Genomic DNA, 23,770 nt, shown 5'->3' on the forward strand with positions numbered 1-23,770 from the left:
TGCGTGAATACATCGACACATTGTACGTGTTGGTCCCTCATCCCACCATGTTTATCGATTCTTTCCAATAAGATAATCAGAGACTGGTTGTCATGGCACAGGTGAGGAAGAAACCAAGGTTTGCTGGAGCCAAGTGACTTCTCTAACCAAGAGTGGAAGCCTGGGATTAGAGCTTAAAGTGCTCAAGTTTCCATTTGTCCCTGAGACCTTAGGGATTCAGCTCAGAGTCTGGAGCGTGACTTGTCTATTCAGAGATGGAAAAGAAGCCGGAGCGTCCAAGGGGGAAAACCCTCCACCTTGGCCTTGGCTGGGTCTGTGCCTTAGCCTCCAAGCCTGGTCATCCTAGCCTACCAAAGTCATCCGGTGGCAACCAAGAAAACAGGCTTTAGGAAAGGCTGCAGGGGTGTCCAGCCAGTGGCCAGCGGGCCTGGCTATGAATGTGGCCCAACACAAAACTGTAAATTTACTTAAAACCTTTTTTTTGCTCACCAGTTTTCATTAGTATTTGTGTGTTTAATGTGTGGCCGAAGACAACTCTTCTCCTTCCAGTGTGGCCCAGAGATGCCAAAAGGTTGGACACCCTCGGCTTAGGGTTTTAGACCTAGTTGTACACTTGTGAGCATCTGTTCTTGAGTGGTTGGGTCCTTCAGTCTTTCTTCACCCTTTCAGAGTTCTCTGCATCATCTTCTGGGCTGCCTGGTGCGCAGATGCAAAATGCAAAGAATGGGGACTTTGTAATGGGAGGCTGTATAGTTTAGTGGTAAAAAGTACAGACTCTGGAGCCAGACCACCTGCATTTAGAACCTGCCTCTGTCATTTACTAGCTGAATGATCTTGGACAAGTTATTTTTGGGGCTATCTATTGCTACATGTCAAACCACTCCAAAACTTAATGACTTGAAAAAACATCCGTTTCCTTATCTCTCATGATCATTTGGGTTGACTGGGCTCAGCTGGGTCGTTATGCTATATTATAAGGTGTCTGTGGGGGCTACCGTCATCTGGGGCCCGACTGAACATGACATCCAAGGTGGCGCGCTCATTCCCGTGGCAAAGTGGTGCTGGCTGTCCTCCGGGATCTCAGATGGGATTGTGCACTTCTCCTCCTGGAGTCACTGAGGCTGAGGATGCTGAGGGACCGCGGGCTGGGAGATTTGGGTGGGGCTCATGGCATCTTTACTTCCTGTTTATTCACACTGATCCCTCTTGTCCTCACCTGTGAATAGGGGTGATGCCTCTTCCCCCAGGGCTGTGTGGAGGAGGATGTGAGACAGGTTGTCCTGTGAAAGCACTATGTAAAGCAGGAGGCCTTTGGTGATGGTGGCGTTGCTGTGTTTGTACACTTCTCAGGACTGGGAAGTGCGGGCATCTCCAAGGAAGGGGAGGGTACCCTGTCCTCCTTTGCCACACCTGCCTGGGTCTTGATTTGCCAGTGGAAAGAGGGTTAGTTTTTCCCCTATACCTTCTCCCATTGGTAGAATCAGCAAGTTGACTGATTCTTTCTGTCTTTCCTTCCTTCCTTCCCATGCCTCTCTACCTCCCCTTCTTTTCTTCTTTCTTTCATTCTTTCCTCCCACTCTCCCTCTTTAAATAAACATTTATTCAGCACATTTGTCATTCTTTGTGGCAGAACCTCAAGTATTTGAACCCTCTTCCCAGGTTTGAGGAATTCCCAACCACAGTGTCAGGATGACCCAGTGTCCAAGCCCCATGCTGCCACTGTGAGGCGGCTGCTCTTGTCAGGAGAGTTTGTGGAAGCTTCTTTGCTGATGCAACACAGACGCTAATTCTTTGTGGATCTTGTCATCCCTTCAGTCCTTGTGTGTGCAGCACCTGGGCTGTTTGCTTCAGGAGGATCCAGGCCTCCTTGAGGCCCTATTTCTCCAGTAAGGGGCTCTGCCTTTCCCTGCACCCACGTTCTGCTACATGACTTCCCAGAACACAGGCCAGATGGTGAGCCACCTGCTCTATGGGTCAAGGGGAAGTAAATGAAGACAGCCATGCTGCCAGTCACTTACTTACGCCCCACGTAGAGGGTGAATCAAACAGAGGACTATATCCCTGAGCTGCGTCCTCCAGATTCCCTGGGGCTTCAGGAGGTCACCAGGGATGTTTGTGGCCAGTATCAATAGAAAGTTGATTTTTATGATAAAATACTCTGCTCCACACTTCTTTTACTGCCAGAGTGTGAAGTAAGACCCTCTTCCTGGATGATTACTGTAAACCCCGGGTGATATCTAGCACCAATCTGTGTAGATAGCATGCAAAGACAAAATTTTCAGATGTTTAATGAATTTGGCCATCAATTATCATCATGCAGTTGCTGTTAAGCTTTGGGCTGATTTTTCAGATAACGTTCCACAAGGTCAGAGGATTCACAGATTCTGTTTCCAGCCAGCCTCCCCAGAACTCATGTAGGCACACAGATGTCTCCTGGCTTGCCGATCCCATTAATACCACATAATTAGAAGAAACGCTTCAGAGTTGGAAGGATTTAACAACTCCCAGATACTTACATCCACTGTCTAAAAGGTTCCCTAAGAATCAGCATCTTGAGGAAAAAACTGATCTGTCAGGAAAATGCCTTCTCCTAAGAAATCAGTCATTTTTGAAGAGGCTTTTTGTTCTCATCATTGTAAGGGTATGTCTAATCTTAAAAACCCTACCTTGTCTTCGGCTTTCGTCCTTCTGGTCATCTTCCCCTTCTGCTTTGTGAGATAGACACAGTCAGAAGCTTCCTTCCTGTGACAGGGGTTTCCTGGGTATGAGCTGGGTTCACTTCCAGTCTGAAATGGGGCCACATATCCAGGCCTTGATGGGCATGTGGTGCAGCTGGTGTCTTTCTGGTCCCTCCTCTAATCTATTTACTGCATCTGATCCTTTTATCCTGCCGGGAGAGATGCAGGGTGCTGAGGGGGGAGCTCTGAGGAGACAAGAGGCCGAAAGCCGCCCTGGGGCCTGCCAGAGAAGCTCTAGAGTCCTGGCCTTTTCCACCAGGTTCCCCCTCCATCAAGTAGATAGTGTCTGGAAGGTGATGTGCCTTCAGGGCCTTCCTTTGCCCTTTTTCTTTCAAGATGCATAAGAGCATTTGAAGGCAAAGCCTCTCCCATCTGGCTTTCTGCATTCCAGCAAAATGCATTGGTGGGAGAAGGAGTTGGAAAAATATATTATTTACTTTACATAATGATATGATGTACACTGAATACATAATGTGTATCTGTTTGTGGTTACATGATCAATACATTCTCACTGTTCAAATATGTAACCTAAATTCACCTGACCTCTCTCTCAGAGAGCTCCTATTGTCATCTTTCGGATCTGTTTCATTCTTTGTTGGTACGTGTGCATTTTAAGTTATATTAGGGATCACACTGGGTAGTTGCAGTCCATAGCAGCTTTTTATTAAACAGAGACCAGGAGCTCTTTTCTGTGACATTAAAAATTGATCAAAAGCACTCTCTTGGTGGGATTATATGTTTTTATTTAAATTTTGGAGTGGTAGTGCATTATTTAAAAACTCAAATAATATAAAAGGATGTTCAATATATAGCCTCACTCCCAATGCCATGCACAAGCTGCCTGGGCCCTCATCCCCAGTGCCCATAGGCTGCCTTATTGGTGTCTTAAATTTAAGTGCTATAGCTTCTTAATGCAAAGACAAACAATTACAACTTGATATTTTTAATTCCTCATTTTTGCACCCAGAGTAGTGTATTAGAGCCACTGACTGACTACACCTTGCTTTTGTTTTCACTTGATGATCTGTCTTGGAGCTCTTTTCAAAACAATGCATGGAATGCTATCTTATTCCTCAAAAGCACGTTTCATTTTTTTTTTTAAAGCAGTTCAAAAGTTATTCTTTTCTTTAATCTTATAGAAAGATAGCAAATTAAAAATAAGACTTTTTCCCTCCCAATCCCACTCTTAATCTATTATCAATGATAGCCACTGTTACTATTTTCTTTAAAAAAAAATTATTTATTTATTTATTTATTTTTAGAGAAAGCAGATGGGAGGGAGAAGGAAAGAGAAACATCAATGTGCAGTTGCCTCTTGAGCACCCCCTACTGGGGACCTGGCCCACAATGACATGTGCCCTGACTGGGAATTGAACCGGCGACCCTTTGGTTCTCAGGCCAGTGCTCAATCCACTGAGCCACATCAGCCAGGGCACTATTTTTCTTATATACTTTTCCAGAATTATTTTTATGTTTGCACCTTCACGAGTGTGTGTGTGTACCCCATTTTTAACTTGACCATCTCATTTAGACATGCCATAAATTCTTGCATCATTCCTGTATAGTTGGACCTTCAGGTTGTTTGAATTTTTTTTTTTTCATTTTTTTACTTATCTAAACAATGGAAACAGAATGATCTTTGGTGTAAATGTTGGTGTCTTTGGTTGTTTCTTCTAGATAAATTCTTGGGAGTGAGATTTCTGGGTTAAAGGATCTTGGTACGCAGAGCCTCACAGCTTTCCTGGTAGATTATACCATCTCTCCTCCCAGCCACTTGCACAGAAATGATAGTCGCCTTAATAGCAAGGCCACACTGACACCCACCCCAGATCAGAAGTTCCTTATCACTTGGAAATAAAGTTTTTCAAGAGGCTAGGCAGGTTTCCTCCTAGTGGGTTTGAAAGAATTTTTCAAAAGCAGTTTCTTAGTAAAGTCTGCTGCCTGGAGCCCAGTTTAATTGCTTAGCTCCACACATCTGTGAAGGGCTCGGGTTCGGTCATTCTGCCTCTGGGCTGCCATAGATGAGGTAAGAGACACCCCTTGGTTTGGCAGGACAGATTCATGTCTAGTGTCAAGGATAACAGAACATACTGTTCTTACTGCTCGGCAATTGTGATTTTATTATTATAGTGCACAACACAAGTCAGCTATCGAGTCCTTTCTACCTGCCAAGCACTGTTTTGCATACTTTACAGGTATTGACTCACTTTCCCCTCAGAATAACCTATGACTGTTACTGCTATTATACCCATTTTACAGGTTAAGTCAGTGGTACACGTGGAAATCAAGTGAGTTGCTCATGACCATACAGTCAGGAAGCAGAGCTGGGATATGGTCCCTGAGGCATGTGGCCCCAGAGGGCAGGCTCCATGATCATTGGATTCTCCTGCCTCTAAAGGGAACCCACTGTTTCTTTAAGGGGTACGTTCTTGTATCTCCTGAACCACTGTAAGGGCAGAACTTTTGGCTAAAATTCTTACGTCCTCTCACTTTTCAGCTGGCTTTTCCTCTGGCTGGGAGAGTTTGTAGCAGAATATCCTTTGAAGTTGCCCAGACCTGGATTCATATCCACTTCCTACATGTGTGACTGTGGGCAACTTTTATAGCCTCTCTGAGCCTCGGTCTCATCTGTAAAGGCTGATGGGGGTAATACCCACTCCTGGGATTGTCATCCAGACTGATGGAAAGTGTGATAATGTGAAATCTCTGACAGGTGCCAAGTGTGAAATAACAGTTCTCTTTCCTTCACTACCCTGCACCCTTCTTTATTCCACTTGGCCCCTCTTAGTTGTGATCCACAGTCTTAAGCTCTAAGCAGTTCAGATTTGATCTGGTCACGAAAGGAAATGTACTCCCTGGGTGTGACCTTGTCGTCACCATTTATTCAGCTTCAACTTGTGCAGGCCATTTTGCTGTCTGCTTTACATAATAGGTGCCATCACTTCAAGCAATTTAGTTTCTATAACTCATCATGTTTTTGTGAGGTCCTTCTGAGTCAGAAGAGGAACCATGTTCTGTTGCCTTGAATTACTTATAATTATGAGGGGGAAAGAATGGAGTCATTGGGGTGCGGGCATTGGCTGTTTGTGTTTATGCGTTGGGTGTGTCTGTGTGTGTGATGTTCATCTCGGTGACAATGGATATTTTTTGTGCTGCACGTTTGATGTCTTGCATCTCAGATTTTAACTAGGCCCTTATAGCTCCAAAATTACATGCTTGTACATGCCTGTGATTATCTCAATAGGATTAACAGTGCTTTTCCTGTAAAGATAATTGAGATCTCTCATGGTGGCATATTTTTATTCCTGTAACCCCATCTCTACTCTTCCTTCCACAGAATCTCTCATTGTTTTCCAGCAACTGCTTTTTCACCTCAGTCTGTTCAGGGTTCATTGAGAGGCAGGATTCTTTTATGATTATGCAAACTGTGGTAACCATGATGTGTTTTCTCTCCCCCTTTTCCCTCTCCTGGTGACAGGTGCCTGGAGATTTGAGTCAAACATCCGAAGACCAAAGTTTGTCGGATTTTGAAATGTAAGTCCACAGAGTCTGCTTATGAGGGGCCCTTTAGAAATAGGACTCTGTGGTTTGGCTTGAGTCCCAGAAGGCCCATCCAGGGAACAGAAATCACTGTTAAAGTGCACAGACTGGTGCGGTTGTTGTAGAGGAGGGAAATTGCTCTCCTGCAGGCCAAGCCTGGCCTTCAGAGGTGTTTTATGTTTCCCCTTCAGTATTGAAAAACAATTTTTGGGGGTGACATTTAAGAGTTGGAAGATATCACATAAAAATTTAAATTTCTCTATTTTCTTTGAAAGAAGGCTCAGATCCCTACAAGGCCACAGTCAGAGCTGAGCAGCTGCTGCTTCCTTCACACAGGGCGAGTGCTCCTCAGCGAACCACAGTTCCCACCTCTCCCTGTTGCATGACTCTAGCCCACCACTCATTTCGTTGTCTGTGTGTCTCCTATGGGGACCTGAGTTTACAACCCCTGGGTTATTGGAAACAGCAGTGATTTAGTACATTGGTCTAATTTTTTATTGGATTTCATTCTTCTGGTGCCTCTACTGATTACCCTTAAGGGATTTTAGTTGATTTTCAGACGGACTATTTCTGATCAGGTTGCCTTGGTTTTCGGACAGATAATTTCATTGGGCTGGTAAAAAAAACAAACAAACAGTGGAGGGGGTCTTGGATTAAGGCTAAGCAGAACCCCCCCCCCCCCTTTCATTCACTTGCACCTAGTGGAAGAAGGTTTCAGCCTCTGGAGAAAAGGTGTCATCTGGAAAAAGCCCACTTCTGGAGAGAGAGGGCAGGGCACAGGACAGAACATTGTGTCAGAGCCAGGCTGGCTTATGTTGAAGTCTTAGCTACAGGCTTCACATTGCTGTGACTTTGGGCAAGCCAGCTAACCTCGCTGGGCCTGAGTTTCCTCCCTCATCAGATTAAGGTCATAATGCCAGGCTTACAGGGTTGTGGTGGTGATTAGAGTGAGATTATGAAAACCATTGAGAGCATCAAGCGGCCTCTGAGTGCGGGGGTGGCTGCAGCGGAGGTGGAGATGGCAGTTAGGTTGGTAGGATGAGGGGGTCAAGGTGGTTAAAGGTGAAGGTGGAAGATCAAAGGTGAGTTTGCCTCCCGTGAGCGCGTGGGTGGGGCGAGTACAGCACGAAGAGGATAATGGAACGGTAGCCTGGTAGAGGACCAGGGTGGGGACAAGCTGAAAAGACAGGTGAAAGCTATGCAGGAGAATCCCAGAGGCATGTCTTTTGTGACCAGAAGGGACTCATTATTAAAGTAAGAATTTATCAAGCACCTACTGCAGGGTAGTGTTGTGTCAGGTCCTTGATGGAGGGGATGAATTAGCCATAGTTCCTGCCCTCGGGCAGCCTCTGCCCGTCCAGTCACATCATCTCTTCCCCAGAGATTTGCGATTTCCTCCCTCTGGTTTGCATAGTCCCACGAAAGCCAGAGGATGTGCTATTTCCCTCTCTCAATATGGAGACCCAAATCTTCCTTGTAGCTTGCCACAGAGGCCATTGCTGACCTCTGGTTTCTTCCCCAGCCCTCTCCTGTCCCCTCCCTGTACACCAGTAACCCTGGCTGATTCAACATCTCTAACTTACTTGGTCTTCTCTACTCAGGATCATATTTTATTTTTGTAGCCCACACTGATATAACATTTTCTCTACACTAGGCATTGTTCTAACTCAGTCCATGTAGCAACTCTGTGACATGCATATTGTCTACAGATGACAGGTCTGATCCGAATTCAGACTCAGGCAGTCTTAATCTAGACTCTGCCTCTGTGCCCTTCACAAATGTCAATCCCCTTGCTGGAAGCACCTTTCCTAACCTCAGCCTCTCCTCCCCAACTTGGCTAATTCTCAGTGTTCCCCAAAGCCCTATCCGAACATTGCTTCCTGAAAGAAGCAGGACCCTGTGGTGTTCACTCTCCTTAGAGCCAGTGTTCCTTGGTGGCATTTACAACAATGGCAATTAAATAACTTCTGTGTAACAATTATAAACATATATGCACCTAACAATAGAGCCTAAAAATATAATGTAAAAAGTTGACAGAAATAAAGGGAAAAGAGATGGTTTTACAGTAATAGTTGAAGACTTCAGTACCTCATTTTCAATGTAAAGAACAACTAGAGAGACTAATAAGAAAATAGGAAACTCAAATAATACTATGAAGCAGTTAGATCTAACAAACATATATAGAACACCCCACCAAACAGCAGCATTCTTCTCAAGTACATGTAGAATATTCTCCAGGATAGATCATAGGTTAGGCCACAGAACAAATCTCAGTAAAATCTAAAAAGACAGAAATCATACAAAGTATCTCCTATGACCACAGAGGAATAATTTTAATGGGGATTTGTCTTTCCCTCATTAAAGGGCACACCCCAAGAGAGCTGGAGCTGTGTCTGCTTTCTTCACTGGTTTATCTCTAGTACCTAGCGTAGTATCTGGCACATAGTAGGTTCTCAATAAATACTTGTTTAATGTGTGAGTGAACAAACAGAAGAATAAATAAAGAACTAACAGCTAGGAGGGAGATGGCTGTGTAAACAATAGGTTCTAATACAGTGTGGTAAATGCTGTGAAAGGAAGACATGCTTAACCCAGTTGGGGTGACCTTGCAGTAGCTTGGGAAGTTGTCCAGCCCTTAGCAATCCAGAAAGGTTAATGAAAACCAGAGTGTTAGTTACACTTCTGCACCACTCCACACATCCTTGACAGAAATGAAAGGGGAACACCTTAGGCACTTGTATAATTTCAGGAACCTTTACAGGAAGACTATCATTAAGTAAACAAACCAATTTGGTGGCTCAGATTGCACTTTGTATTAGCAGCCCAGGGGAGTGATCAACAGGGCTTCTTTTGACCAATGAACAAGGTCAGCCCCTCAGCTCAGAACTCAGAAGAAATGCTGCTTCAGGAGAGGACTGTTTCTTTATGGAAATAAAATTCTTTTTATTCTAAAGATTGTGAGACATACTGAGTCATGGAATCTTCCATGATCAACATCTCAAGTTCTAAGCACAGGAGGCTGGTGAATTTTTATGAGTTGCTGTTTAGAGAGAACAGGAACTTGGGAAAAAGTGTTAAGTGTTAAGCCCTGGAACAGCTCTAAGTAGAGGCAGTGGCTGGGACCTCCCAGCCCTTCCAGAAGTGTACAGTGCTGTTTTGATAGCTGTTATGATTAATCTTGAAGTTCCAGCTCCTTTGGTTAACTTTTCAATTCCTTGTGAGCTAGACCCAGCCTGGTGGAAGTGTGGTGGTGGTGGTGGGTGTGTGTACCCAGTGACTCATAAGTTAAGTTTAAAGTCTTCACAGAAGGCAAAACTGTCACATAACCAAAATAACCCTTGAAAATTCCTTAAATAGCCTATCAGGATTAACTGAGATAATATACATAAAAGCATGGAGCCATGTCATTAGGTACTTGGTAAAAGATTTTGTATTTGAATTTAAGTCTTGTTGTATTTGAGCCATATACGAAGTTTTTGTGCGTGGACAAGATGAAAGAGGGCTCCTTGCACCTGGCTTCCGGGGGTCCTACCTTGTCTCTTTTGGTCCCCTCACCCCAACAGCTGTTGCTCTCACAGCCATAGCTGTTGGTCTCCGGAACTCTTTCATGCAATCTCATCTTAAGATTGGGGGCATGTTCTAATGTGAGGAGGCATTGTGACCCCTCTGGGTGCTCCAGAGACCCTGTGGGCATTCCTGCACGTGGCCCTCCACAGCCTCATCAGGGCTTCTGGTTGTTATCCCCTTCTTCAGATGAGGAAACTGAGGTTCGAACAAGTTATAAGCCATGGTCACTCAGAACTGAAGGGCAGCTCTTTCTCATTCCAGAATACAGACTCCATATAGAAATTTAAAATCCACGCACACACATGTAACTGAGTCCTTTAAAAATAATTTTGCAGGACCAAGCAATGAGGTTTAAACTGGTCCTTTACTGTTAAGTGTTAGAGATGTCAGAAATTGTGCATATACCTCTTAGAAGAAAAGATAGCTGCCCCCCCACTTTTTTTGTAAATTGAAATGACCAATTTTGATCTTCCCTTTGGACAGATCCAACCGGGCGCTGATCAATGTCTGGATCCCATCTGTGTTTCTCCGGGGCAAAGCAGCGAATGCATTCCATGTCTATCAGGTAAGCACCTGGTGTTCAGGTGGCCTCACTGCCAGGGTAGAACGGACACTAGTATGTTATGCTGTGATGCTTTTTTCTCTTGGTAGCGGAATGCAGGGGCTGTACTTAGAAGGCCACAGCCTGCAAACATCAGTGTTCCAGCTGCCCTGACTCCTGGGGAAGAGGTCCTTCATCAAATGACCTCTTCATCAAATGGGAGGGAGCTGGGCGGAGCGCCTCATGCCAGCTAGGCCTCTTAGTGAGGCCAGGACCCCTCAGCTCAGACCGCTTCAGCATTAATGGGATTTGTTGGCTTCTGTTGCAACAGAAAAGTCCAAGCACAGATATGGCCTCAGGAATGACTGGTCCTGTGTTCAGGAATCTGCTGCCATCTCCTTTTTTTGTCTCCTGAGGCATCCTTTTCAGGCTGGCTTCCATGGGTTGATGATGTGGCTCTCAGCAGCACCAGACTGAGCCTGTCAGGGTGGTTTCAGCCAAGTCCCCAGCATTACTTACGGGTCTGTCTTGGATGTCAAGCCCATCCCTAAACCTTGGGATTGGGTTATAGACTTCTGTGATTGGCCAGGTTTGGATCATGTGACCATGGGGTTGGAGTAGACCTTATTTGATCATGTGTCTGAGAAAGGGGAGACGTGGCTCCCTAAGCATAAACCAGAATACTTTTTCCAAAGAAGGAGCAACAGGTAATTAACAAATGAAAACTGCGGACATCTTCTTTACCTCCTTAGGGTAGAGATGGGCAGCCCCTGGTTGGGGATTGAGTGTCAGAGACTATAGGACCTTTGTCTGTTATGGAGGTGATTTTGCTTCAACAACTGGGACCTCAGTTTTCCATCTTTTCTTTGTTTTTTTGATGCCTCTTTCAGCCCTTCCTACTTATCCTATTTTTGTTTTTGTTTTTCTTTTTTGCCTTGGGTCCTGATTTCCAGCCATTGGTGTTCTGTAGTTTCCTGATTTCTGTAGTTTCCAGCCATCTTGTCCTGGGACTGTTTTGTTTTCAGCTCTAAGTGGTAGCTGCTTCCAGTTCTACTGTCTTTTTGTATCACAATTTTCATTGTTTTGTTTTTCTGTCCTATGAGCTCTGTAAAAAGCCATGAGTTTTTTTTAATCCTTACCTGGGGATATATTTATTAATGAAAGACAGTGAGAGAGAGAGAGAGAGAGAAAAAGAGAAAAAAACATCGGTGTGAGAGACAAACGTTGATCTGTTGCCTCCTGTAAGTGCCCTGACTGGGGATCAAACCCACAACCTAGGTATGTGCCTTGACTGACACTCAAACCTGCAACATTTTGGTGCACAGGAGGATGCTCCAATCAACTGAGCCACCTGGCCAGGGTAAAAAAGTCCTTGAATTTTGTTACAATTTTCTTAGCGGGGGGAATTGACCCATTGAAGAAGTCTTCTTAGGTATTAAGATATTTTCCCCAGAGACTGGGATTGTGGAAAAAAATGACGTACTTAAAAATAAAAGCTCTGGTTTCAATTTTGGGGCCTTAAGTAAATCTTAGCTTTCTCATATGTGAAACACAAATAATAATAACACTTACCTAGGAAAGCTCTTAGCATCATCAGAATTATATATCGTCCCATAGATACTTAGCATTTATTTCTTGTTTTCCAAAACAATCGCCATGTTTGGACTCCGGTGCCAGGTCTGGGGGTGGACATGTCACACATCTTACCTAAGATCTTATGGACAGGTGATTTTGGCAAGGAAGCTTGCAACAGAAGGTCATTTCAGCTTAGTTAGCTGAGCAACACTAGCACTTTAATAGTGGTAGAGAAACTGAGTGTTCATGTTGGTATCAGCTCTTAAAAAAGAGAATTAGATATGACATATATCTGAATATCTTTTTCTTTTCTTTTTTTAATCCCAAATTCCAAACAACAAACAAACTTCCTCTCATTTGCATGCCCTTCAAGTTCTGCTTTGCAGTCATCAGAAAGCTTGAGGATGAGAAAAGTGAAGCAGACAGCTTTTCTTTTTTAACAGGGAAATGAAAATGTGATATCACGTGAGAGGTTTCCTTGACCTTACATTTGGACTTTTGCCCCCAGCCCCATCACCCCAGGAAGTGACTTGGCAGGCTTTAGCTTCTGAAAGCCAGTTATGAAATGAGGTGGACAAAACAAATATGCCACTGCCTGGGAGATTGTTTCCGCAGTGGTCACAGTGGCATTCCCGCCCCTCTCTCCCCATCCGCTGTCCTCAGAGCTTTCCAGTGCGCGGAGGACGTGGCCCACATTTCATCCAGCCTCAGACCTGGCAGCTCCCACATCGCCCAGAGCAGCTCCAGCCCTCGCCTTGGGCACTTTGAAATCTTTCCTGAGGTTGGGATGCATGAAGCAGCACCTCTTGAATGCAATCGTTTTTCTGCTTTTAGCTAATGATGCTTCTGCCTGGTATCTCATGAGCAAAAATCTGAGCATGAATTTGGAAGCATCTTAGAAAATCTTTGTTACAATGGTTTCTTTTCTGTTTCTTTTTCTTTTTGAGATCATAAATGATAGTGGATAAAAGGTGACTCATTCAAAATACCGGTTGCATTGGACTTTATTTTTCTTAGTTAAAAATGCCTTCTACGTGATTCCCAAAAAAAATTTCTGGAGAAACTCATAGAAAAAAATAATAAAATAGAAGTAAGAAATAAAATAGTAGAGTCAGAGAAAATATAAACTAAGAGAATTTCCATTAAGAAAACAGTGGAAATCATATATAGCTCTCATGAAATTCCACACAGTTGCTCTCATTGATTTTTGAATTTCATATAGGCTTCCGGACAGCCAATGTGAACATGGAAATGTAACTATTTTGGATAATTCCATTGCTAAATGAGAGAAAATATATCATTTCCTCAAAGGGAGCTTTAAAAGAAATGTCCACACCAGGCTTTAAACAATAATGAAGAGTACTGTAGGCAATCCCCTCTTACACCCCTATGACAAGTCACTGTCTGGTTTTATAAGATCTCCCTCAAAGGAAGCAAGAGCATACCCCAAAATGAACGTAAGTTCACTTGAAGAGTGAAAAGGATTGGCACATGTAGTTTCCTTAGTAAATCTGTGCTACCCAGTATGACAGCCAATAGCCCGCGTAGCAGTTTAAATTTCAATTAATTACAATTGAATGAAATTAAAAATTCAGTTCCTCAGGCACACTAGCCACAATTCAAGAGCTTAAGTGCCACATGCGGCTGGTGGCTGCTATGTTGACAGTGCAGATCCAGAACATTTCCATCCTTGCAGAAAGTCCTGTTCGATAATGAAGCTCTGGAATAGTCTCCCAGAGTGGTGGAAAACCGGATGGTTTTACAAGTGCCTGTACAGTTTCAGGAAGACAGAGCTTGGACATTCAGTATGGATTCTGCAGGGAGAAGGCCACTTGCTTTTCAGCTGTTTCGCTGCCTGTGATTACCCAGAGGAGTAGAGCTTTGCATCGTTGCTGCGCCTTTACACCCTCTGATCTTTCTTTTCAGAAAAGACAGGATCAGGTTCAGGATCGGCGCCGTTGGTGGTCCGCAGTCTTGAGCTTAACCAATTACTTGTTTTCATTGTATTTATTTTTACATTTGCTTTCCAGTTACAGCAGAGAATTCTATTTTCCATTTGCCATGGCGATATAGAATTCCCTTTTAAAATAAATATGAATAGAAAGTGATTCTGCTTAGAGAAAAACAATAAATGAACAATAGTGAAAACAGCAAGAAATTTAGGACAGTGCTATGTGAATGAATAATATTTGGGAAACACCATTCAAAGTAATGGATAGATTGGGATAACACAGTAATAATAGTAATACTACTAAGAGGCAGCAGCTGCCTCTCACTGGTCTGTGTGTGTTATGTAAAATAGCTCATTAAATCCCCAGAACAATCCTGTGAGGCGAAAACCCTTATTATTCCCATTTTATGGATGAGAAAACAAAGGCACAGAGAAGCATCTCATTCCGTAATATGTTTTTTTTTAGTCCAAATACCATTTCCTGACAAGGTACCAGTTTGCAGATTTCATGAATGAGGGTGGAATCCAGCTCTTCAAAACAAGAAAGAGATGGGACAGTTGCTTTGTTCTGAAGTGACAGGCCCAGCCTGACCACCATCCTGCCTGCATGACTGTCCCCTGCATCCCTAGGACAGTGGGCCAAGGGCACAGAGGAGCCCAGCAGGGCATTTCCGTGGGACTGCTGTGATCCCCTGCAGACACATTGCCATCAAAGCCACACCAATTCCATAGCCAGGCTGTGGTGGCTTTGCTCTGGAAAACTGTTAAAGTAGGTACTGGCTCGCAGTGACTGCTCTGGCCAGGGATGCTAGAGCCTCTTGTTTGAGCAATGACAGGAGACATCGCCTGAGAATCCATCTAGATGCTCGGAAAATGCACTCTTAAGTGCCAGAGGAACTAAGATTTTGTAGTGGGAAGAGGTCAGAGTCATATTTGGCACAAAGGATTCTGACAAAAAGTACTGTTATTAACCAAGTGTCCCCTCTGGGTGCTCCAGAGACCCTGTGGGCATTCCTGCACGTGGCCCTCCGCAGCCTCATCAGGGCTTCTGGTTATTATCCCCTTCTTCAGATGAGGAAACTGAGGTTCGAACAAGTTATAAGCCATGGTCACTCAGAACTGAAGAGCAGCTCTTCAGTTCTGAATTTGTGGGGACTGAATGCAAGTTATTAACCAAGGATGGTGCCCCTGCAGACAGTGGTTTCCATGCTCTGCTTCTGGGTTCCGAGATGGGGGCTGAGGTGTGTTCTGGCTCTAAAAGTCAGAAATGGCAGCATTTGACCAGTAAAACTGATGTCCAGAACGTTTTCATTTAAGACTTTCGTCCATGAGTATTTCTTACACTTCTGGCCCCCACTAATGTGTGGCTGCTGGCAGACACTAGCTAGAGATAAAATGATTAAGTAGCAACAAGTAAAATGTATGAAACAAAGCTCCCTCTACTTACCCGTCTTGCTTGGTCTCTCTCCACCCCCCCCCCCCCCCCCCCGCCTCCTCTGTGCCCCACCCCCACCTTGTTTACACAGTTGTATTTCTAGGTTTGATTTTCCCTATCTTCCATCTGATATAGTTACATCTGTTGTTAATCGCGTAGTTCCTTGTTTCTATGTTTGTAAATGTTTGATGTTATTTCCCAAATGCCCTGGCTTCCAAATAAATTTGAGGTCCACTGTCTTAGTATTCTACTGTGGTGCTTATAAAGGCAGGCTAGACCTTAAAACAACCCACCTATTTTTTTCCCTCTGCAAACATTACAGCCACTAAATTGGTCTAAATGCTTAAGTCTTTCCCTTTGAGAAGAGCCATTCACTGTAAGTACAGCAGGAATCAGACCACTAGGTGGGATTAATTTTAGCCTTTGAATTTAGCCACCAGAAACACTGGCTACCTTTGTACAATATTCCATTTGCATGGCACAGCTAATTAGGCTTCCTTTGTAAAGAGGTTGCTTTGTTTCAGCAAAGCTTTTTCCTTCTAGAATAAGTCCCCTTTGTTAGAGACCACAGGCTTGGCCTAGAGGAAAGGTGGTAACTCAGGATGAGTCACTGAGTATTTGAGGTCCCCAGTAGGTCCCCTCCACCCTCAGTAGAAAATCCTGTAGCCTAGGCAGTTATTTTTAAGGTTCATTCTAGCACAGCATATTAATATATGCGATGCAGGGAAAATCTGTTATTTTTCCTGTTAATAATAGATTACAGGGTCTCCGTAGTCTGCATGGGGCTGCAGGTAGTTTGGAGGATGGTGATATTTTTGCACTTTGCAGTTTTGAGTTTCTCAGTTCTTCCTTTTCATCTTCTCTTCTAAGAAGGCTTACCCCTTGGGTCCTCAAGTTTTCTTTCACCTACATCTCTGCCTTTATGCTTCCTGAGTGTGCAGCCATGTGGAAGGGGAGGAATTATTAAGTAGAGAAGGATGAAATGGTTGCACCTAGTGCAGGAACGGGGGCCACTGCTGCAATAAACATGCCCCCTGAGGAGCCTCTGCCCTAGGAGGCACCATGCCAGATTTGGGGAAACAAGGACACTTCTGAAGCTGAAGTGATTCTCTCTCATTTATGTCCAGTCCTTCCTACCATACCTGTTGTGTGCAAGGCAGGCAGGAACGGCAGCTATGGGCTGTTTGATTTCTGAGTTTCATTCCAGCCAGTGTTGGCTTATGTATTGCATGATAAGCAAAACCAGGGAAGACTTCGCCTTTGTTCTCACTTGCTCCTTCCTCCAAAACTTTCCATCCCACAGAGTGGAGCACCTCAGCACTACTAAGGGTCACAGCTGGTCACCTCCAGCTGTTCTTGGAATGCTTAAGGCCTCTGGAAAAGCCTGATATAGGCAAATAACCTCCCCCCCCCGCCCCCAAAATGTCTCTTTTCCTCCCCCTGGATGTATGTGTCACTATTATTTTTTGTTACTGTTTTTAGATTTTTCAAACGGGAGGAACTGACTCCGTAGAGGCCTGAACGAATAGATGCCCAGGCCTCAGGACATTAGCTTTGCCTGCCGAGTTTACTATTGTTTAGAATTTACTACTTGTTGAGGAGTGAGTTGGACCACTGACGTTATTCACCAGTGTCTCCAAGGTGCCTACACATGATTCCACAGCATCGTTGCCCTCTCTGCCTCCTCTGCCAGGGAGACGTCCCCAGTGGCATCACAATTCGACATGGCCTTTTTGTCTGGATCCATGAGCTCCATGGGTATGCAGGTCTGGCTGACCTAAACACCTATATATCCTCAGTTTCAGTTGCTGGATTTAGAGCTGGGGCTAGCCTCAGGTGAGGGGGCGGGGTGCCACCTCAAGGTCTGGTGTACTGGCCCATCTCTTCACAGTGTACTACAGCTGGTATTTGATTGTTGTTGATGACCATCGAGGAGGTCTTCTGCTTCCAGATATGCTTTGTAAAATCTCTGTCTTCACTAAGGCTTTCTCTGATTGTGAATTGGCAAGACTTCTCATGTTGAACTTTTAGGACATCTCTGTTTCTCATTTGGCATTCACATTAGAAAGGTGCCCTAGTGAATTTCTTAAGTTTTAATTACAGGCATTCCTTGGAATACTGCAGGGTCAGTTCCAGACCACTGCAATAAAGTGAGTCATGTGAAACTTTTTGTTTCCCAGTGCATATAAAAGTTATGTTTACATAACACTGTAGTCTATTAAGTGTGCAATAGCATTACATCTAAAAAATGTACTTAATTTAAAATACGTTATTGCTAATAAAAAAAGGGTAGTCGTAATTTGAGCTTTCAGCAAGTCATAATCTTTTTACTGTTGGAGGATCTTGCCCTCAGTTTGTAAAAAATGCATAATCTGTGAAGTGTGATAAAGTGAGTTCGGCTTGTAATGTGTTAGGAATGCTTTTGGCTGCAAGTAACAGATTATTGCACTCAATGCATCTTAAGCAATAGGAGTAAATATACATGACAGAAAGTTGGGAAGTGAAGTATTCTACAGCTCATGGTATCAGAGCCTTGGGTGAGCCTGTCTCTTGAGATTCTCCTGGTTTCCCCCTCTTCGGCCTGAGGAATGGCCCCCAGAACTCCTAGCACTTTCTTTGTATAAGACAGTGTTCATGTTGGAAGGAAGGAAAGTGTTTACTTGCATGTATACTTTTATCAAAAAGGAAAATCTTTGCCCAAAGCCCTCCTGTGGCCTTCTCTTAGATCCCATCGATTAAAGGGGAGGTCATATAGCCCTGCTGTAGCTGGAAGGGAAGCTGGGAGAAAGGCATCTGACCATCTCAGTCTCTGAACGGGATGTGAGCTCTGTTGGCAGGTGGATGGGTAAGGAGCTCCCATTGGGTAGGCAACCATGGCCTGTGTCACAGGCACTTTAATGTATGTTGTTGTTTAATTCTTTCAGCCACCTTATGAGGAAAGCATTTTCATTACCACTGTTTTATCAATGAGGAAGCCAAGATTCCTGGGCCATGCACAGGACCTGCCTTGTTCTTCTCTTTCTCTTCTCCATCTAGCTCACTGCCCACCCCATGGGCATACGCCACAACCATGTGTTTCAATGAAATGAACTCATTTCCATCACTTTTTTCCTCCAAGGAATTCTGCCCCACAATTTCATTGACTCATCACTCAATGTTAGAACTCCCATGAGCAGTTGATACTGGTGACAAGGTAATATTCTCTTAGAGTAGAGAGAGCTAGAAGACCAGAGTGTGGAATTAATGGCTCCCTGGGAATTTGAGAAATTTATTAAGGCAGAGACTTTCAACCTAAATTCATAAAGTTGTAGAGTATGAGAATTTGAAGGAAATGGCGAGCTGACCTCTCTGTGAGTGTGAGTGTTTGTGTGTGTGTGTGTTGGAAGATATATTCAGTACTGTAACTTTATATTAGGAAAGCTGAATAAAAGAAAGACATGGCCTTTGGAAAGCAGTCTATAAGTAGAGGTGGACACACCATCTTGGTGAGTGGGATATCCTGGTTTAACTCCCCTTCTGTATTAATTTTTTAATATGGGAAACCAAAAGAAGTGATTTGTAAAAGATCATACTGCCAGTGGCACATAGAGTAGAACATAGAAATGTTGTGTTTGAGCCCTTGGTCTTAGGGTCACCTTACCCTCTTTCCATGGCCCCAGATAACCCAAGTTTTACTCAAAGAGCTGCTCAGGGCGCTTGTTAGGAGGATGACTTGGGAGATTAGAGCGTGGTGCTGCTGTATTTGCTCATCATGGAGATTGGCAGCTTTTGTTTCTTCTCTGTTCTGTCGTCACAGCTGTCACTTACTGAGTATCTGGATTGAGTTGGGAAGGGAAGGGTCAGGCTGGACAAGGTATATCTGTGAATGAACCAGCGAAGTTCTATGGGGCAAGTGGATGTTAATTATAACAAATGTTGAATGTTTCAGATGGGGATGCACAAAACCAATGAAGGGTGTAGCTAAGCCACCCTTGCGACGTGGTGGCGGTGTCTCCTAATTGCAGGTGGACTACCTTAGCAGTAATAACCATCATCCTGGGAAAGCGCCAGCAGGACGCAGGGCAGAGGGTGGTGTACAAGGAGAGCTGTGGGAGTGGAGAGCAGAGCAGTGACCTCATTGGAAGAGGCCAGAGTGCAGTGATCTCCACCAGGAAGCCTGAGGTGAAAAGGAGTGAACCAGCCCAGATGGAAGGCAGCAGGGAGAATGCTGCAGGAGAGAGAAGCTGGATGTGAAGACGCAGTAGAGAGACTCTGTGGAAGGAAGCAGGAGGCGTTCCAAGGGAAGGGAGGAGGGAGGAAGTGAGGAGAACCAGCCAAGGGTTAGCAGGCAGAGCCAGTGTTTTCAGGTGTCCCTGGTCTCAGGCAGGCGTGCTGCACAGGGACTCTAGAGCCCTGGCTCTAGGCCTGCCCACATCTTTGTACTTGGCCAAACCACTCCCTACTGTGGGCCTCTGTCTCCTCCAGTCCAATAAGATGATCTCTGAGTTCCCCTGAGCTCAAACTCATCAATTCTTGCTCCAGCTGGAGCTAAGACTCCCCAGACCCTTGGGGAAACCTGCCCAGATCCTTTGTCCCAGGCCTGCTGTCCCAGCCATCCAGCCCCGCTTTTGATGGAGAGCTGGGAGAGGAAGGGCCTGGAGCACCTCTCAGGCAGAAAGAAGTGGTCGGTTCTACTCTGCAGTGCAGCAGAAACAGCCGTGTGCCTCCCCTTCCCTCTGAGGGGTGGGTGGGCAGCGGGAGTGAACAGGCACAAACACTGGGTGGGCCACGTACCAGGTGCCGCGGCCCTTGCCCTTCCCACATAAGCCTGTGGCTTTCAGAGTTGCCTTGCCGGCAGAGTTACCATCTTCACTTACTGGTTTTAAATGGTGGGGTCAGTTTTTCTGAGCCCACCTCAATTTTTTTTGTTCCAAATGAGTCAGGATGTAAATAATTATATTAAAAAGTAATGGGGGTGTTTGGAAGTCATTCTCTTTCCATTGTCTGGTGCATTAAGCATGGCTTCTGTGAGCCCTCGTCACTGTGGTCACTATCACACCTTCACCTCCACTGTCAGGGAAGCAGAGACCTAAGAAAGAATAACTTGTCTAAGGTAGTTGCCTGTGTTTCCCCCCAGGAAGCCTCTTTTCCAGGTTCCCAGCCATAGGCAGCTGGCCCTTTTCTGTCCTGAGATGTCTGGCGAAAGGTGAAGTCCTGACAAAGACTTTTTCCTGCCTGACTGTTGTTTTTCAGAAGCCTAAAGTTTTTGTTTTTTAAAGAGGGACTGCATTTTTGTTGGCCCAAGCAAACGGGTGGGGCTTGAGGGGAGGAGCTGAAGCCCTGGTGGTGGGGTGCCAGGAGAGGCAAGACCTCCGGGGCCTCTGGGGCCCCAGCCTGGGCAAAGCTACAGCCTGCCTGGCGTGGCATGGGGGCGGAAAACCCGGCAAGACCCCGCAGACTGGCAGCAAGCATGCCCGTGTCTGCAGGTCAGAGGCCCCCTCTGAGTGGTCTGGGGACCATGCCAGCACCTACATTGTCCTGTGTGCCAGGGACGGGGGCAGAATCCCAGTAGTGGCGGAGTGGCCTTCCCTGCCCATTCTACAGGACTGTCTCGGAGCCTTGACTGAAATACAATCAAGTTACTTCTGGAAACCTTGACTTTCATACCCACCTCAAGCACCATATGTCTGAATGAAGTCTTGTAATTACACAGGAAGGACAGGTTGTCATTTCTCCCTAACCCCCTTTCCTGAACAAAACACCAAAATTAAAAAAAAAAAAATTTCAAGATGAATTAATTCAGCCATGAAGGGCTCCTCTCAAGAGGGTTGATATTTGCTGCACAATCTGAGGCCTAGTGTTTGCATCCATCAAACCTTTCATCCCACCTGATGACAAGGGCCGAGCTGTCATCATTTACAGCAGGAAGAATGAGGTGCCCATTCTCCCAGGACATTATCTTGCTCCTTCAGGGGATGAAATGAGGCTGGGAGAGGGGACTTGGTCAGGGCTGACAGGTCGATGGATTCTTTTTCTTATCCAGTCTCCATGGAGAAAAGATGCCACATTCTGTAAAGTATCACACTGTGTGCCTGCATGCTGCCTGACCCAGGCCGGAAACACCCAGTCTTTCCTTTAATACACCCCAAATGGTTTGTGGGGTTTTTTTTTTCTGATGAAGTAGTGAAAGCAATGACCATTAAATCCATGTCTCCCCTGAGGAGCAGCTCTGGTCAGAGGATGTGACAGGGAATCTACCAGGCAGCTTGTCTGGGGAGCTTTAGGGATGAAGTGAGTAGCTACTTCCCACCAAGTGGCCAGGGCCTCCCTTTCTCTCATGCCTGTCTCCTCCCTGGCAGGTGTGCCTGGAGACAGGGAGCTCTTGTCTCATGCCCAGCCCCTTCATGCTAGTCTACTGGAGATGAAAAAAACAGCACGCAGAGCTCTGCTCACAGATTCTGAATCAGAACGGCTGCTGATGGTCCTTCCTTCTTAAACATTAGTGTCTCTTTGCTTTTCTTACACTTTTCCTCTCCAGTCCACTTAGCACAGAGGCCAGGAAAGCCTAGGTGTTTGGGGTCACAGTCCAGTCATTTATTCATTCATCAAACACTCACTGAGCCCCTCCTGCATGCCAGGCCCAGTGCTCAGATTCACAGTAGAATGGGCCCTCCCTCCTGAACAACCAGCCCAGCTGCCTCCTTGGGTACTGGAGCCTCCTGTTCCACATTATACAGTCGTGAGCACTTTGCATTCTACTCCAAGATCCATCCATATCTTATCATTTAAGAATTGTCGTGTTTCCCCCCAGCTGGTCTACAGTAAAAGTGGTCTGGGTTTCCGGCGTTTAGTCCAGACTTTGCCCCACAGCATACCTCGTATATTCAGAGTCTAGTGGGCCCTGGTTCCAGAATGAGCTTTGACAGAAGCTGTCTGCTTCCAGGGTGTACCTGCTTCTTTTCACTGCCTGGCTCTCCCGGTAGCCCAGCATCTGTCTGAGGGCTCGGGGATAGCGACCTCCTTCTGGGACACCAGACAGGAAGATGGGCTAGGATATGAGAATGGGGAGGAGGGTTTTCTAATTTTCTTCCTCTTTTTCTCTTGCTCCATGATTCTTCTTTTCCCATCATTCTCCCCGTCTTCTCTCCTTTCCTCATTTTCTAGTCTTTTCCTTTCTCTTTCTCATTCTGCTTCCTTCTTTTCCTTTTCCTTTCCCCACTTCACCTCCCTCTTTCCTCCTCCTTCCCCTCTCCACTCTCCCTCTCTGTTTTGTGTCTCCTTTCTCTCTCTCTCCTTCCTGCCTTTCATCTCCTTCCTCCCTTACCTTCTCTATCTTTGTTTTTCTTCATCCTTAACTCAGAAAGGAAATTTGTAACTCCCTGTGTCTGTCCATTTTTCTCCTGCCCTGGGCAGAGAAGTTCTACAGGCCACAGGTAAGAGAGTGTTTTTTATCTTCAGTCATCGGATGGCTTCTTGGATTTGTTTTTCTCTTGGCTGGGCCGCATTGTAGGATGTTGAACAGCATCCGTGGTCTCTACCAGGTAGCTCCCACACCCTCTCCTTAATTAAGATGACTTGAGATGTCTCCAAACATATCCTCTCGGGGCAAAATATCCTCTCGGGGCACAATTGCTCCAGGTTGAGAACTGCTGCTTTACACAGATTCATTGAATGCTGCTATAGTTTTATTTTGTTTTGTTGCACATAAATGAGATCATATAATACAAGCCTTCCTCCTCAGTACATAGGCCTCTCTTCTCCTTACTCTTCTTAAACTTCAGTGTATAGATTATTTCCTGGTATGAGTGAACCATTATTTATGTAACTATTCTGATGATGGACATATATAGACCTTGTATATAGACCTCTTTGTCCTTGTATAGACCTCTTTGTATACATTATAGGTCTTTCTTTAGCATAAATAGCTAGAAGTGGATTTGCTAAGGTGAAGAGTATCTACATTTTTTTATTTTAATAGGCCCATCCAAAGTGCTCTTCCAAAAGCCTGAACCAATTTACCAACCGGTAGAAGAATACTTCATCCCCACGTCCTGGCCAGCATTGGATATTATCAATCTTTTAAATTTTACCAATATGATAGAGGAAAAAAGATTACATTTCACTGGTGTCTGTATTTGCATTTTCCTGATTATTTGTGAGGTTGAGCATACATCTGTGCTTTAACTTGTCATTTGTATTTTTATTTGGCAAATTGCCTACTTGTGTCCTTGTCCCATACTTCTACAGTATTATTTGTTATTTTCTTGTCAGATTACTCTCCTTTGGATAGCAATCTTTTGTACAATATATTTTGGTCTCTTGCTTATCATTAACTTTACTTATTTGGTTTTCTGAGTGTTCTTTTGTTTCTTGGTTTCTAAACCTTGGGAAGCAAGGAGTGTCTTGGCTGACCTGCTCAAGTACTGTGCTTTACATCATTTCAT

The 23,770-nt window shown here is 44.8% G+C and overlaps 1 protein-coding gene across 1 annotated transcript in view; it reads left to right on the top strand.

Moving 5' to 3' along the window:
- SNX29 (sorting nexin 29) overlaps window positions 1-23,770 on the top strand; it is a 547,242-nt gene that overhangs the window by 365,757 nt on the left and 157,715 nt on the right. Inside the window, exons 17-18 of the mRNA XM_054589590.1 lie at window positions 6,217-6,272; window positions 10,329-10,410. Coding sequence (XP_054445565.1) covers window positions 6,217-6,272; window positions 10,329-10,410 — 138 coding nt within the window. The remainder of the gene's footprint in view (window positions 1-6,216; window positions 6,273-10,328; window positions 10,411-23,770) is intronic.

Source organism: Pteronotus mesoamericanus, unplaced genomic scaffold (genome assembly GCF_021234165.1).
Source record: "Pteronotus mesoamericanus isolate MK-2021 breed Mesoamerican mustached bat unplaced genomic scaffold, CSHL_Meso_final scaffold_167, whole genome shotgun sequence".
Classification (NCBI taxonomy): domain Eukaryota; kingdom Metazoa; phylum Chordata; class Mammalia; order Chiroptera; family Mormoopidae; genus Pteronotus; species Pteronotus mesoamericanus.